Source organism: Rhincodon typus, chromosome 1, assembly GCF_021869965.1.
Source record: "Rhincodon typus isolate 14 chromosome 1, sRhiTyp1.1, whole genome shotgun sequence".
Lineage (NCBI taxonomy): Eukaryota > Metazoa > Chordata > Chondrichthyes > Orectolobiformes > Rhincodontidae > Rhincodon > Rhincodon typus.
Genome location: NC_063332.1, coordinates 82,953,107 through 82,970,444, shown reverse-complemented (window position 1 = coordinate 82,970,444; position 17,338 = coordinate 82,953,107). Strand labels below are relative to the sequence as shown.

The 17,338-nt window shown below is 39.1% G+C and overlaps 1 protein-coding gene across 1 annotated transcript in view; it reads right to left on the bottom strand.

The window, feature by feature from the left end:
• LOC109920822 (BEN domain-containing protein 4) overlaps positions 1–17,338 on the bottom strand; it is a 44,547-nt gene that overhangs the window by 17,415 nt on the left and 9,794 nt on the right. Inside the window, exons 2-4 of the mRNA XM_048597303.1 lie at positions 7,170–7,727; positions 6,345–6,436; positions 284–524 (exon numbers count right to left, since the gene is read on the bottom strand). Coding sequence (XP_048453260.1) covers positions 284–524; positions 6,345–6,436; positions 7,170–7,727 — 891 coding nt within the window. The remainder of the gene's footprint in view (positions 1–283; positions 525–6,344; positions 6,437–7,169; positions 7,728–17,338) is intronic.

Here is a 17,338-nt window from a genome sequence, read left to right as displayed (position 1 = left end):
GGGGGTCTAGGCCCGAAACGTCAGCCTTCCTGCTCCTATGATGCTGCTTGGCCTGCTGTGTTCATCCAGCTCCACACCTTGTTACCCATTCAACTGAAATGTCTTGGATTATGCATTCAGGTTTCTGGCCCATGACATGAAATCACAATATTTGACTTAGTATCAAGAGTGCTATCACCTGATTCACAGTTGCTCATCTCTATTAGGTCAACTGTCTTTGTTTGTACATGTAGCCTGTAATTCAGTGCACACTGTCCTATGAACAATGAACATTAATTCATACCTCGGAGACAGGTCACTTTGACAGGATCGAGAGGACGTCGCTCTGGGCCTGGCTCCCCTAATGGCATTGATCTTTTCCTTTTGCCCAGTCCACATGAATACTTCAGTTCATCTGTTGTAAACACAAATCTGATGAGGTAACGGAGAAGTCGCCGGCCATCCTTTTTAGATGAATTGACAGCCTCATCCCACTGCTTACTAGTGATACAGACAGGATAGTTGTTCAACAACTGTTTGTTTCCCTAAAAAGGGGAGACAGAAACAATAGAAATGACAATTACAGTGTAATCGGCATGAATGCAAATAAATATGACTAGAGTCATAGACTCATACAGCACAGAAACGGACCCTTCAGTCCAACCAGTCCATGCCAAACATAATCCCAAACTAAACTAGTTCCACCTGCCTAGTCCTGGTCCATATCCCTCCGAACCTTTCCTATTCATATATCCATTCAAATGTCTTTTAAATGTTGTAACTGTAGCCACTTCCACCACTTCATCAGGAAGTACATTTGCCCCTTTTTATTTCTTTTTAAATCTCTCACCTCTCACCTTAAAAATGTGCCCCCAGTCTTGAAATTCCCCATCTTAGGGAAAAGACAACCATCGTCAACTCTATCCATACCTCTCATTATTTTATAAACTTCTATCAGATCAAGAGTGTTAAGACACTTTATAGATCGCAATTTAGTTCATCTTATTAAAGATGCATGTCATATTTTTAACAGCTAATTCATTAGTTGAGCTCTGATATTGAGTGCTACCACCCTGAAATAAAGTGCAATTGACTTCACGGTTACAGTTCCTAGAGAGATAAAAATCTACGCAAAACTGCCTCACAGAGTAAAGATTCATTGCATTTGATTTCACCACATAGATACTGTGAAAAACACAGACAATCAACAGTTAAGTTTAATGTTGCTTCACCCTTTTGTCACTATAATCAGGCATCAATATCTTTTCTGGTACATGACAGCATATTTAATAGGAATGCTAAACAAAATTTACACTACCAATAAAAATAGAATTCAAAATAAGGAAAAACAAATGACATACAATCATTTTTCCTTCCATGGTCTCACAGCACTTGCCATTGTAATGGGCAGCACACAATCAGATCTGGCATTTCTCTGCTTACAGTTTGTCATATTATTTGAACCCCTTAATTAGATTCCTGTATTCCCAATCACTACCAAAGGTCTAACTGTTTCAGTTGATGTGAAAATCTAAATGAGATTGATTACAGTTTCTCAATTTAACAAAGAATGTTCCCTAGATAAGAATTTCAAAAAGTAATGACAGATTATACCATCACTTTTTAATTTTGGAAAGATTCATTCGATTATTTGGCTTAGAGAGGAGTTACTGAGAAACACATCATATTGATGATAATTGGTTCTCTTTAAATGTGTTGCACTTATAAATCAATTAGTTGCATCATGGAGTGCTTTGCATTCATGGCAATCTATTGCTTAAACTCCCAGAGCAGGAGGAAGAGAATGGCTACTTTCCAAGCTCCAATATTGTATTAATCAAACACTCCATTATAAAGCACTCCATTTTGACATTATTATTTGCTGCTAAGACTGTATCTGGAAAACTGTGCCCTGTATTGATGGGTGACGTAATGGCTTTGGAACCAGTCCACTGAAGAATTATAAGAATGGTTTAAAGAACCTTAGACACTCAGGTTATTCAAGGACTCTGATGCATGTACTTTAGACATAAACTTAAAAGTGTCTGTAACATAAGTAAAGTGCTGATAGATTGTTTCAGTTTAATAGATTGTGGAGATTAGGGAATATAAATTTAAACTTTGTGACAATAGGAATAATTTGGATGGTAGAAATGAAATCAGAAATTGCTGGAAACACTCAGCAGGAGCAGGTCTGCCAGAGATCTGGAGAGAAATTAGAGTTAACATTTGGGTCAAGTCACTGGACCCAAAACATTAACTCTGTTTTCTCTTCACAAACGCTGTCAGACCTGCTGAGTTTTTCCAGCAATTTCTGATTTTGTTTCTGGTTTCCAGCATCTACAGTTCTTTGTATTTTTTTGTACAGGTTAGATGTTCTTTCCCCAGAGAGTGATGAGTCCCTCAAACACATTACAGGTCGGTAAGTTGAGTGCTGACTCACTATGCCTTCAAGATGCAGACAAGCTATCTCTTGACAGTGGCAGATATCAGATCAGATACATGATCCATCAAGAAAGCCATGATATTAGACACTTCCTCTGTTCTGAAGGAGGGTCGCTAGACTTGAAACATTATCTCTGTTTTCTCCACACAGATGCTGCCAGACCTGCTGAGTTTCTCCAGCAATTTCTGTTCCTGCAGTTGTTGACTTGCTCACTAAGTTTGTTTGCAAGCATTTCATCACCAGGTAGGTAACATCATCAGTGCGCCTCTGGTGAAGCATGTGTTCTGTCCCGCTTGCTATTTATGTGTCTCGATTTGCTGGGGTGGGCGGCATCACTTCCAGATTTGTTTCTTAGTAGTTGGTATATGGGGTCCAGCTCTGCGTGTTTGTTCATGGAGTTCCATTCTGAGTGCCAGGCCTTCAGGAATTCTCGTGTCTTTTCTTGGCTTGTCCTAGGATGGTTATGTTGTCCCAGTCGAATTGATGTCCCTCTTTGTCCATATGTATTGAAATAAGTGATAGTTGGTCATGTGTCTTGGTAGCTAGTTGACGTTCATGAATCCTGATGGCTAGTTTCCTTCTGGTTTGCCCTATGTAATGTTTTTGACAGTCGTCGCATGGTATCTTGTAAATAATGTTGGTTCTGTTAGGTGTAGTTGTCGGATCCTTTATTCTTGTCAGTAGCTGTCGTAGTGTAGCTGTTGGTTTGCAGGCTACCATGATTCTTAGGGGTGGAGTAATTTGGTAGTCATTTCAGATATGTCCTTAATGTATGGAAGGGTGACTAGTGTCTCTGGATGTGTTGTGTCTTCCTGCTGTGGTCTGTTGTGTAGGTATCGACAGACTACACTTTTCTGGTAACCGTTGTTTCTAAAGACGCTGTATAAGTGTTCTTCCTCAGCTTTGCGTGGCTCTGGGGTGCTGCAGTGTGTTGCGGCTCACTTGAACATTGTTTTGATGCAGCTCCATTTGTGGATATATTGATGATTGCTACTGTAATTGAGTACCTGATCCGTATGGGTGGCCTTCCTGTGTACACTGGTCTGGAGATGACCGTTGGCCATATGTTTGACCATTACACCCAGGAAGGAATGTCTGTTGTTGTTCTCCTCTTCCCTGGTGAATTTTATGAGGATGCTGTTTATGAATAGATGGGTTTTTTTCCAGTTTAGAGTGTTTGATAATAACAAAGGTGTCATCCACATAGTGGATCCATAGTTTTGGTTGGATGATGGGAAGTGCTGTCCATTCCAGTCTTTGCATTATGGCTTCTGCTATTAATCCTGACATCGGTGATCCCATGGGTGTTCCGTTGATTTGTCCGTATATCTTGCCATTGAAGGTGAAGTGGGTTGTGAGGCACAGATCCAGTATTTTGAGTGTGCCATCTTTGCTGATAGTGTTGGTGTTGTCAGGTGTATGTATAAAAGAACAAAGAACAAAGAAAATTACAGCACAGGAACAGGCCCTTCGGCCCTCCAAGCCTGCACCGATCCAGATCCTCTATCTAAACCTGTTGCCTATTTTCCAAGGATCTGTATCCCTCTGCTCCCTGCCCATTCATGTATCTGTCTAGATACATCTTAAATGACGCTATCGTGTCCGTCTCTACCACCTCCACTGGCAACACGTTCCAGGCACCCACCACCCTCTGCGTAAAGAACTTTCCACGCATATCTCCCTTAAACTTTCCCCTCTCACCTTGAAATCGTGACCCCGAGTAATTGAGTCCCCCACTCTGGGAAAAAGCTTCTTGCTATCCACCTTGTTTATACCTCTCATGATTCTGTAGACCTCAATCAGGTCCCTCCTCAACCTCCGTCCTTCTAATGTAAATAATCCTAATCTACTCAACCTCTCTTCATAGCTAGCGCCCTCCATACCAGGCAACAGCCTGGTGAACCACCTCTGCACTGTCTCCAAAGCATCCACATCCTTTTGGTAATGTGGCGACCAGAACTGTACGCAGTATTCCAAATGTGGTCGAACCAAAGTCCTATACAACTGCAACATGACCTGCCAACTCTTGTATTCAATAGGCCATCCGATGAATGAAAGCATGCCGTATGCCTTCTTGACCACTCTATCAACCTGTGTTGCCACCTTCAGGGTACAATGGACCTGAACACCCAGATCTCTCTGTGCATCAATTTTCCCCAGGGCTTTTCCATTTACCACATAGTTTGCTCTTGATCCCTGGTCTATCTAGTGAGAGGCTGGTGTTTCTTTAGCTAAGAGGATGTTTATAGAGGTAAGTAGTGTAGTCAAAGGAGACCATTATCTCATCTTCATTTATTCTGGTGTCCTTGATAATGTTGAGGGATTCTTGGGCAGAGTGGATGGAGTGGTTTGAACTGTCTACGAGGTGTTTCAGTCTTCTTTGTGGTTCTTACTAGAAAGAACTTGCAATAACTAGTTTGATTGACTGGTTTGATTGCCTGAGGCAATGGAGAGAATTTCCAGAGTTTTTTTTAACCTTATTAGTGTTGCAATTTATCTCTGTTTGAATTTTGCAACTCATTGGACATTACATAGCTGCATGGGAGGGTGGGCAAGAAGTATTCAGAATGACAAATGTGTAATTTCTTAATTCATAGTTTTTTTTAGTACTGAGGCTTTGCATTTGAAATTTTGATGTATAGAATAAATGAAAATGTACCTAGTCTGGAAGGCTAACAGACAAACCTGGGGGTGATTACATATCAAAGGTTAGACCGCGTTTACTTACTAAAGTTATAATTGGAGTTTTAGAAGCTGAATAATAGATGATGTCTCTCCAGGCTCTGTGTTAGACAGGATGTCTACAATTAGGTGGTTAAATAACTTAGTAGTGCTTTTTTTGTTTACCTCTTGTATGATAAAAGGTTTTTTGTTTAAAGTGTGAAATCTTGTGGCATAGCTCTTGCAGTTCCTGACTGCAAGTCTGATTTTCATTTTAAAACCTTAATAGTGTCTATTGAGATCATTACACTTATCTTGATGCCTTGACCATTATAGTGTAGGAGAGGTGAGATGAACCAGCTGTATGCATCTTTTATTAGAACAATAAATTGAACATCATATAGATAAGGTGAATGGCAGGTGTCTTTTCCCTAGTGTGGGAACTTCAAGACTAGGGGGTATATTTTTAAGATGAGAAGAGAAAGATTTAAAAAGACATGAGGGGTAACTGTTTATATGGAGAGTGGTTTGTGTGTAGATGAACTTCCAGAGGAAGTGGTGGATGTGGGTACAGCTACAATGTTCAAACGACATTTGGATAAGCACAGAAATAAGAAATGTTTGGAGGGATACAGGCCAAGCACAGGCAGGTGGAACTGGTTTAGTTTGGGATTATGATTGGCATGGACTGGTTGGACCGAAGGGTCTGATTCTGTGCTGTATGACTATGACTCTATCAACTGTTTCAGGTTTTCATTTTGTTCTGCCCTGCTACTATTTAAGTTGGAATGTGTGTCATCATTCTCAGTCAAAAATGAAACTTATAGTTCAAACTGCTGCATGGGTTGTAGCTTACTATGGCTAGATTAGGTTGCTGCTAAGCATAGCCAGGAAATAAAAGACATAAATTAATGTAACGGTACAAAATATTGCATCAAAGACTAAACCACTTATACGGTTCTGCAATCTTCAGAAAAGCAAATTCTTACTGTCAAGTATTGCCGTTCCTTGGTCATTAAGATATGTCTGAGCATTATTTTATTCACAATCATAACTTACGCTTCCATGCAAAATCTAGAATAAAATGCTCAAAACATATGTTTACTTAATCCAATGCAGAAGGTAAAGGAAATTAATGTCAACAGAAAGGAAATACTAATGATGCAATCTCAATGCTAGGCAGTGATGTCAAATAAGCTGCATCTCACTAAAGCACAAGAAGAATATAACATGAAGGACTGCTTCCATCCAAAAGTACCTCTGTTGGCTGCTCCTCTGAGACTGGTTGGACTAGTTGATTGTGATGCTGGAGTACCGTCTTATAATAATCAAGAACAGTCTGACAGGGCACTGCATGAAAGAAAATCATTTCAGGTAAGCATTTAGCACAATCATCGAATGCATCTTAGTAAAAAGAGTCACTATTCAGCATTCAGGAAGGCAGGGTTCTCATGGAAGTTGTTTTATGGGTCCTTTTTACCTCAGTAATTATAGTATGGCAACCATAAGCATCTCTTCACACACTGTGAATTCTAAAAGCATTGAACTCTCAGGAAGGAAAAAGCTCTTTGCCAAATGCACTGCCTAGACTCAGTTGAGTTCAGCCAACAAGTGCAGTGCTTTACTGCCATTTACAGTAACATTATTTAACAACATAGCGGGAAAGGAGAAGTTAAGCCCATCTAAAAGCCATATAAATAATATGTCTTATCCTTGTCTTCTTGTACTTTTGAAGATCATCAATATACTGTCATTAACATCACAGTGTATAGATTGTTAGAATGTGTGCTTGACCATTATGTGTTCATATATCTAAGCATTAATGTATGCAATAGACCCTGCATCCATGTTCCTGTTGCATTTAAGGATCTTATGTTAAAAATTATGGGAACTGCTTCTGTATTTTAATACTTTGCAATTTCAATATTTACGAGAACTAAAACAAGGGTAGAAAATATTGTGCAGAGTTGTCCATAGCCAGAATTTACATCAAAGTTATCAGCATAAATTTGTATATCAATAAACCGTTAATATTCAAAGTGAGTGGAACAGTATTAAAATAACTAAGGTAGACTTCACACACCTGGAATTCGATCCAAGGTTTTCCTCAGTTCCTCATTTTCCTGTTGCAGTAAAACCACTTCCTGCTCCAACTCTTGGCACCTCTGACAGTAGCCATCTTCTTCGTCCTCCTCGGGGAATGTAGATGATGGATGGACATGAGATTCAGATGTTGCTGGGGATGTCCACCCTCCCAGAGTATGGGTGGGAGATGTGGAAAGGGGATCCATGTCTGTCATGTGACTGCATTCACTCATCCCAACAGTACTATGTGATGGCCGTCCCCCAGCAAGTAGGTAACTTTGTAGAGAATCCGTAAATACACGAAGCAAGGCTGAGGTTTGATGTCTCTTTTGCACATTCTGTAATTCTGTCTCTGAATTTCCTGATGCCCGTGGTTGCATTGGGGCACCTTTGACCAGCTGACACTGTCCTGTGCACTCATCGTAACACCCGCTCTCTTTTTTAACACAAGAAATGACTTGAGTTTGGTTGGTGTCCAGAAGTTTTCCATTGTCCTTTAGGAGTGTCAGGACTCGACTGCATTGCTGCGCAAAGGCATCAAGTATTAAGCGACTCTCTGTAGTGGAGCAGAAACATACAGTATACTGGACAAATGAACAAAAATTCAGTCTCATAATCAGTCAGTTCACTTTCTCCTTCACTATCCCCTCATCAACTGCACCCAAACACACACGTATCAGATTTTAAAAAAGAATACTTTCCTCAGAAAATTTATGAAAGTACAGTATATGGCTGTTTAAAGTTAACATTACACAATTTGCAAAGTAAATAAGCTTCATCCTGTATAGTGTAATATACAGGATATGAATAGACTTATTACATTTATAATTACAGTCAATATTTACAATATTCATGACATATCAAACATACAGACCCAAGGGGCTTTTCACAGTTTCCAACTCCACAGTGAACGATAGCTGATCATCAACAGCACTTCACAACTGACAGAAAAAATAGGTGTTCAATGTTCACAAGTTGAAATCTTTACTACTGTAATTCTTACCTCCATCTTATTGAAACTGGACAAAAATGTAACACTAGTGCTGCAATACATCAAATATTAACAGCTCTCAGAATGGATTTTGCAATAGTCAGAGGAGTTAGTTTCTATTACAAACTGATAGCTATAAATATTTCAGAGCTCCATGGTAAGCATATTGAGTACTGTATGGGCAAATTCAGTACTGTTTTCTCAGGTACGGCAAATGGCATTTCTTTTGCTGATCACCGTATTTACTGTAGTTGTGCCATTTATTATCTCAGATATATCCCAGTCCTCCTAATTAAAAGTTCATATAGGCGGTTGGTAGTGTAGAACTGGAATATTGCTGAAAAAAATATACAGATTTGCCAAACAATCAGCACTCTTCTCTCATAAGGTATAAATTAGAGTGAAAAGAAAATCGTGGCCCTTGACATCAAAGCCATATTTGACAAAGTGTGGCATCAAAGAGATCTAGCAAAACAAGAGGTAATGGGAACTGAGAGATACTTTCCACTGGTTGAAGTCAAACCTAGCACAAAAGCAATAGCCATAAGTTGTGGTTGTTGGAGATCAGTCATCTCAGTTCCAGGACACCTCTGCAGGAGTTCCTCAGGCTACTGGACAAGCCACATAAACAAGAGCACAAGAGTTAGAGGCTAGGAATACTGTGGCAAGTAACTCATCTCTTGACTCCCCAAAGCCTGTGCATCATCTACAAGGAACCATCAGGAGTGTGACGTAATACTCCCCACCTGCCCAAATGGGTGCAGCTCCAACAACACTCAAGAAGCTTAACACCAGTTGGGGCGGCATGGTGACTCAGTAGTTAGTACTTGTGGCCTCCTAGCACCAGGGACCCAGGTTCAATTCCACCCTTGGGTAACTGTCTGTGTGGAGTTTGCACATTCTGCCTGTGTCTGCATGGGTTTCCTCCGGGTGCTCCGGTTTCCTCCCACAGTCTAAATATGAGCAGGTTAGGTGGATTAGGCATGGGAAATAAAGGGTTACAGGGATATGGTGGGTCTGGTACAAAACATTTTGCAAGGTCAGTGTGGACTTGATGGACCAAATGGCCTGCTTCCATACTGTAGGGAATCTATGACCATCCAGTTCAAAGCTGCCCGCTTGATTGACACTATATCCATAAACATACGCAACCTCCACCACCCATGCTCAGTAGCAACAGTGAGTGCCATCTGCAGAAATTCACTAAGGGTCCTTAGACAGTCAGATAAAATACTGTGGATACTGGAAATCTGAAACAAGCACAGAGAATTCTGGGGAAACTCAGCAAGTCTGGCGGCATCTGTGGAGAGAGAAAGAGAGTTAAAATTTTGAGTCCATTATGACTTTTCCTCAGAACCTGTGGTGGGTGAGGTAGGTAGGCAATTTGCCATACTTTACAAGGGGCTATAGCCATGTCCTTCCAATAGAGAGAGGCATTTGATTATATAAAGCTTTAGGGGTACTGTTTTGCATCAAACATAAGGCAGGAAAAGAACAGGTTAAAGTCTACCTCAGCCAGAACAGAAATTGAACCACATGCTCAACTTCTTGCCAATTAAGGTAACCAGCCTCTCAGGGTGTATAAATTGTTTTTAACTGATAAACAATGTGCAGTGGTAATCACTGGGCTTGAACCACCGTGGACCCAGGCTAATGGTCTGGTGTTATGGATTCTAATCCCACCAAACCAGCTGGACTGTTTGCATTTAATTAATTAAAATTGGAATATAAAGCTGTTCTGAATAAAAATGACCATAAAACTACTTCTGAAAACCTATCTGATTCATTGAGATCCTTTTAGGAAGGTAATCTGTCGTCTTTACCTAATCTGGCCTACATTTAACTCCAGATTAAATGCGATTGACCCTTGAATGCCTTAACAAGCCACAAGCCAAGTTCAAGATTAATTAAACGTGGGCAACATGCTGTTATTACCAGCAAAGCCCACATCCCATGAAAGAACTGATACAAGTAGGGCTGAATATGGGTGTGCTGCCTTTTGACTGTTTTGATTTGATTCCTTGCGTGCAGTACAGTAAAGAAAGTTTTCTGCCATATTTCTGCTAAATGGCTTTCAAAATAGGGAAATTGGCTCTTTAAATAATAAACGTGTTTCTAAGGCTTTATACTGCATGAGGACATATCTGGATTAGACCAGCTTCTGTTTGAGTGAAACTCATTCCTAACCACTGATGCCAGCCCCTGTGTTACAGTAAGTCCAACTCCTAATTGAGTTACTCCAGCTCAAGATGGCATAGCACAGCTCCTGCTGAAATTATATTAATATCTAATAGAATGAAATAAAGAACTACGAATGCTGGAAATCTGAAACAAACAAGTACAAAAATTCCTGGAGAAACTCAGCAGGTCCGGCAGCATCTGCAAACAGAAAACAGAGTTAATATTCTAAGTCCAGTGACCCTTCTTCAGAACTTCAAAACGTGACTAGGTAGCCTATTAGAATGACACCATTCCTGATGGAGGGACACGAGTTTCTGATTAAGTCTTTAAGGCTGGCTGCTGGAACACAAATCCTGCAGTTCTATTCAGAAAATAATTTGGCAAACCCCAATCAACTCCCACAAGAATGCGTTTAGAAACTTTATGAGAAAATGTTGCCAATACACAGCATGTTCCACCATGTTTGTAAAAAGACTTTTAATGTCTCGAATTTCAACTTTTTGTCAGAATTGGAATCTAGAATATAAGTAAGCTGTTTAATGGTACTAGACAAGACAACAGCCAGAAGTATCCAGAGTTTTATTTGCTTGTACTTTTGATTTACTGTTACTTTGAATGATGTCAACCTTTGAGAAGCTAGTTCATCTCTTCAGGTGGCTGAAACTCAAGTGTAAACATTATTAATAAAAAGAAACTGCAGATGAACAGTCTTGAACAAGCGGTCATACCTATAGAGTGAGAGGAGGTAGGTTCAGAAATGAGATAAGGAGAAACTGCTTCCCTCAGAGGGTTGTGAATCTGTGCAACTCACTGCCCCAGAGTGCAGTAGAGGCAGAATCATTCAACAGATTCAAGAAAGAAATAGATACATTTCTGATTAAAAGTGGGATAAAGGGCTATGGGGAGCAGGCAGAAAAGTGGAATTGAGACCAGGATAAGAACAACCATGATCATGTTAAATGGTGAAGTGGGCTCAAAGGGCTGAATTGCCTACCCCTGCTCCTAATTCCTACGTTCCTATGTAAATGGAGAAAGACTGCGGAAAGCTGCAGCAGAGGGAATTTGGGTGGGGGGTTTTCATGCATAAATCACGAAAAGCTAGCAAAAAAAGTTCAGCAGATTATGGGAAAGATAAATGGAATTTTGGCCTTTATTTTAAAGGGAATGGAGTATAAAAATGGGAGTATCTTACACTAGACACTAGTTAGACTACACCTAGAATACTGCAAACATTTTGGTCCCCTTATCTAAGGAAAGATAGATTGGCATTGAACGCAGTCTAGAGAAGATTCACTAAGCTGTTACCGAATCTGGAGGATTCTCTTATGAGGACAGATTGAGTAGGTTGGGCTTGTATTCATTAGAGTTTAAAGGAATGACAGGTGTCTTCACCGAAACATATAAGATTCTTAGGAGATTTGACAGAGTAGTTGTGGAGAGACCACATAAGACCAGAGGTTATAACGAGCTGCCACACATTTACGACAGAGATGAGGAAGAAATTTTTCTAATAGAGAGTAGTGAATCTATAAAATTCCTTGCTGCAGAGGGCTGACTAGGCTCGGTTATTAATTATATTCGAGCCTAAAATTGACAGATTTTTAATCAGTAAGACAACCATGGGTCATGGGGAAAGGCAAGAAAGTGGAGTTGAGAATTATCAGATCAGCTATGACCTCACTGAATGGTGGCGCAGACTTAAGTGGGCTGAATGGCCTACCTCTGCTCCTACATCTGATGGTCTTATGCTGAAAATTTGAACTAACACCAGAAAACAATAGGAGTATGCAGTATGTGAAAAGGAATAAGACAACATAACATTTTAGAAACTTTGATCATAACCATTACATCACTCAACATTGATTTGTTTTCAAGTGCTCAAACATGGATGAAAGTGAAAGCTGCAGACATTTCCTTCGATGCAGCTGAACTGAAAACAAACATATTTCAATATACAGATGGTAAAATGTGACTGAAACCTTTCTTCGCTGTGCATTATGCAAATAGACTAACTGAAGGAAAGCAGCCAAAATCCATTAGTGTGCACTGTATTGTTATTCACGAAAGTCATTGCAATTTTATTTCTGGTCCAAAAAGGCTGCAGTGTAACAAGTCAGCTTTATCTTTTCTCCATCTTGTCATATCATCATTTCCTGTTTGCAGCTCTAACTATATCTGAAACTTAATGGTTTCAGAGAGCGGCTGTATTATGTTAAAGATATTTGCAAAAATTAGTTCAAAAAGGTATGCGACATTAGGCCCCTATCATATGGTGATCTGGTCTGTTTTACACTGAGGGTATTAATAAATATTTTCAACAATGCCTGTGATATTGACAGATCTCCATCAATTATACAAGAATATTTCTAGTCTTTAACATCAATTCAGCCACAAGTCCTCAATGACAGTTTTTCTTATTTTTAGCCTTATATGACAATAATGCAAGTTTTTTTTAAGACAGCTTTGAACATTGTGATACTTAGCCAACGTCTGTAACAAAAGCCATCACCTTCATAAAGAAATGCTTGTGAAAAACATCAGAATGAATAAATTTACATAATATATATAACCACATTCCTCAGGGCATCCCAGAACATGATTTGCATAAAATTAATTGAGTATTGCTTAAGAAAAGACACATTATATCAAAGCTTTTCATCTTGCACTCCTCATAACAATTATCAAAAAAATACTAAAGTAAAGGGAAAAGAACATTTATACTGTATGAAAGGAGATTACTGATTAGTTGGCAAGTGGGAGTCTAATTGTTAGAGTTGGTGATGACTGGCAATTAACTGCCAAGCTTTTTAAAATTTTAGACCAGGCAGATTGACTCCAGTTCAAGGCATTGTCCTGAGAAATGAACTAGAGAATGGCTGTCACCTATTTTGATGGGTTCAAACAAGTGCAATGTGTATCCGTGTTCTTTCTGTCTGCAAAGAACAGAGCTCTATGTCTTAATATATGTAGCTTCCAGTACATGCAAATGCAATCCACTGCAAGCCTGACGGGCAATTCTAAATTGGGTAGAAACCATAAAAATGTTACAGCATGGAAAGAGGTGTCACTTGCTGGGCCAGCTTTTACTGCCCATCCCTAGTTGCTCTTGAGAATGTGGAGGTGAGCTGCCTTCTTGAACTGCTGCAGTCCATTTATTGTTTGTGTCCCCGCATTGCTGTTAGGGAGGGAGTTCTGGAATTTTGACACAGAACACTACACCTGTTCCAAATCAACAAAATAAGTGACAGCCATTCTCTGATTCATTGCTCAGGGTAAAACCTTGACCCATTAGAATTAGCTAGCATTGTTTAAAATGTAAACAAAGTTTGGCAATTAACTGTCAGTCATCATTTACTGCCTTATTCTCTATGGCAAAACCTCTAACAATTAGAGTTCATTTGCTAACCAACCAGCACTCTCCTTTATTTTTCAGAAATGCTCAAGTTTTGTACTTCCAAATAACTATAAGGTTAATTATTTTGAAGTACAGTGAGTTTTGTGATGCAAATGAAGGTGGCTATGATTTTGTACAGCAATGCATAAAAGAAAGGCATATATATCTAAGTTATTTTATGAAGTGTTAGAGGCCCAGTAAATGTACCACATAATGTGTAAGTGTACAGAAAACGTAGAATAAATTTCACTGTCAGTAAGAGCCCTCCACAACACAAAACAATTTCAATGTTGTCACATTTTTAATAATTTACAGGTGTCTCCGTAAGCATTTTGGACACCTAATTATTTTTACTCTTTAACTGTGGAATCTGATTGAAGGAAGACCTTTTTTTGTTGAATACACAACACTAAAGATAGTTTTGCATTGAGTATCCTGGCTACGGTTATTCTGCTTTAAACATTAGGAACCTTGAGCACTGATTGGCTGTCATTGATGTGATGATTCATAAATATGTATAAGGTAGTGTACAGGCATGTTTGACATTCTTTCATCAGCAGAAATAGATACGATATAGAAAATATGAGACTGGGGTTAGATTTGCATACAGATGAGACTAATAAATCTCATAAAAATTGCCATTCCTTCATATGGTCATATTAAAATTGTAACTCTTTGGAATCACCTTGAACATCATTTTAAAGTGCTTTGCTTGCTAGTTTTCAAAATGGCAACAGAAACAAGACAAAATAGTTTGTTATTACCTAATACAATAACTTTAACTGTAACCTCAGAAGGGTATCATCATCATTTTTCTCTCCCTTGGTTTTGCATAGGAAGCACTGTCAAATTCTTACTCAGAGCCGAAGTGATGAGCACACCAATTTAAATACACAATTCATAATACCATAAGAATTCAACTGAAAATCGGCATTCTGAATACATTGGGAAGATTTAGATTCAGGAATGTGTACATATCCTCCAAGTGACTGGTTAAGTGTACGAATTACAGAAATAGAAAGAAAATTGATATTTTGTGGCTTTTTAAAATCCTCAAGATGATTGTTGACACCGATGAAACACTTTCCAATGAGGCTACTCAGTAATAACGTCAAAAAGTTTCACAAGTCTAGGATATTTGGGTGCATAGTAAAGTCTGTTATGTTCCAAAAACATGCCTTCCCCCCAGCCATATAATATCACCTCTAATCACCAGAGTGCAATATATTTTCATTTCCTACACAAAGCCAGCCTGCACTGTCTCTGAGAAAGGTTATCATTTTGGTGCCAGTTACTGCCATATTAGGGACATCATTAAATGATGTTTATTAGAACTTATGCTGTCCAAACTCATTCCAGACTTATAAACACTACACAGAGCAGATAATCACTTTTCCATATTTTAATCAATCTAAAGTACAATAAAATGGAAATATGAGGTCAAAATGGAAAAAGGCTTATTAAAATGTATCAGGTTTCTTCTTTAATGTGTGTGTTGCTAATTTAACAAGAAAGATGCAGTGTGAAAGATGGTTTTGGGTAATTAAGTAGGACTAGTAAATGCCATGAAGTAGAAAGCACTTCAAAAAGTGACTATAAACTCATTTATGGTCACATTGAAAATAGATTGTGTAACAAAAAAGTGTTGAAGATAGATGTTGGACTGAAAATTAGCTTGATTCAAAGATATGAAATTTGTCTAACTTAGATAAATTGGCTGGAAAGTGTCCAGATCAAACAGTGGGCCAGTCATAGGAAATATTTAAATAATAAATTGATAAAGTGCCAGTTAAATTAATTCTAACTAGGTTAAAGCTGGCACAACAAAATTGAAGATTTCATGGATATATATAAAGGAAACAAAAAAGTTTTAAAAGAGACTGAAAAACCAGAGGATGATACAGAAGAAAACTGTGCAAAATTAAATAAAATGTACAGAATTTAAAGGGAGATTAAAAGCACAAAAAAAGTGTATAAAAGAAGATTGTAGTTTAAAAATGAAAGTTAGGGATCAGTAGTCATGGAAACTTTATATTTTATTCCCTGAAGGGGCCAGGAAAACTGGATAAAGTTAGATGCTTGATAAGTAATGGGATGAAAGGTTATCAGGGTTAGGCAAGACTGTGCAGTAAGAGAGGTGGCATAGTGGCTTTGTCCCAGGCCTAGTAATCCAGATCCCTAAGCTAATGTATGTGACATATTGGTTTGAATCCCACCATGGCAAATTGTGAAATCTGAATTCAATAAATATCCATGATTAAAAACTAACCTAGTGGCCACCATGTAATTGTTGCAAAAACATTTGGTGCACTCGCGTCTTGTATGGAATGAAATCTACCATCGGTACCTGGTCTGGCTCACAGGTGACTCCAGACTCACAGTCATATGGTTTTGGAAAAAGTCAAGTGAGTCACTCAGTTATATCCATTATGAAATCTAATCAAAGCAATGAAACCAGACAGACCACCCATTATCAACTTAAGCACCTTAGAATGATGGCAAACTCAGTCCTCGTGACTCTGCAATGCCCTCCTTACCAACATTGGGGGGTTGTACCAAAATTGGGAGAGATGTCCTACAGTCTATCTAGCCAAGCAATGGCGTGGCATAGTCATACCCAGGGAATCATACCTTACAAACTATATCCCAGATACTAGCATCACCATTGCTGGGTATTTCCTGTCCCACCAGTAGGACAGCACCAGTACCATAGAGTCAGGAAGGAGTTTCACTGGGAATGCTCAACACAGACTCTGGACCCCATAAGGTGAACTGGCATCTGATCAAACATGGGCAAGGATTATTATTATCATTGTTAATTATTAATAATAATTATTGTTAATGAATAATTATTATTACCTCCTGATTATCATTTATGGATCCCCCTCCCCTTTAGCTGATGCCACCTGACACCCCCTCAAGCACCACTTAGAGAAAGCACTGAGGGTGGCAAGGGCACAGAATGTTCTCTAGATGGGGTATTTTAAAGCCCATCACCAAAATTAGCTGAGTAGCACCACTACTGACCAAAGAAGCTGAGTCCTAAAAGTCATAACTACATGACTGGGTCAGTGGTAGGTAGTGAGAGGAACAACCACAGGGAAATATCTACTTGGCCTCTTTCCCAACAATGCGCCTGTCACAGATGCATCTGTCCATCCCAGTATCAGTAGAAATGACCACTGCAAAGTCCTTGTGAAGACAAAGTCCCATTTCCACATTGAGGATACCCTCTATGGTGTTGTATGGTATTACATCCATGTTAAATGGAACAGGTTTCAAGCCGATCTAGAAACACAAAGTGGGTATCCCTAAGGCACTGTGGACCATCAGCAGCAGCAGTAGATTATATATGTAACCTCATGGCCTGGTAGATGCATCACTCTAGTATTACCATTCAAACAGTCAATCAACCCTCGTTCAATGATAGAGAGAATGCCAGGAGCAGCATCAGATATACCTAACAATGAGCTGTCAACCTGGCAAAGCTACAACACAAAAAATTATTGGCACGCCAAATACTGGAAGCAGCATGGAATAGATACAGCTATTTCACAACCAACTGATCAGATCTAAGCTTGACTCTGCCACACCCAGTCAT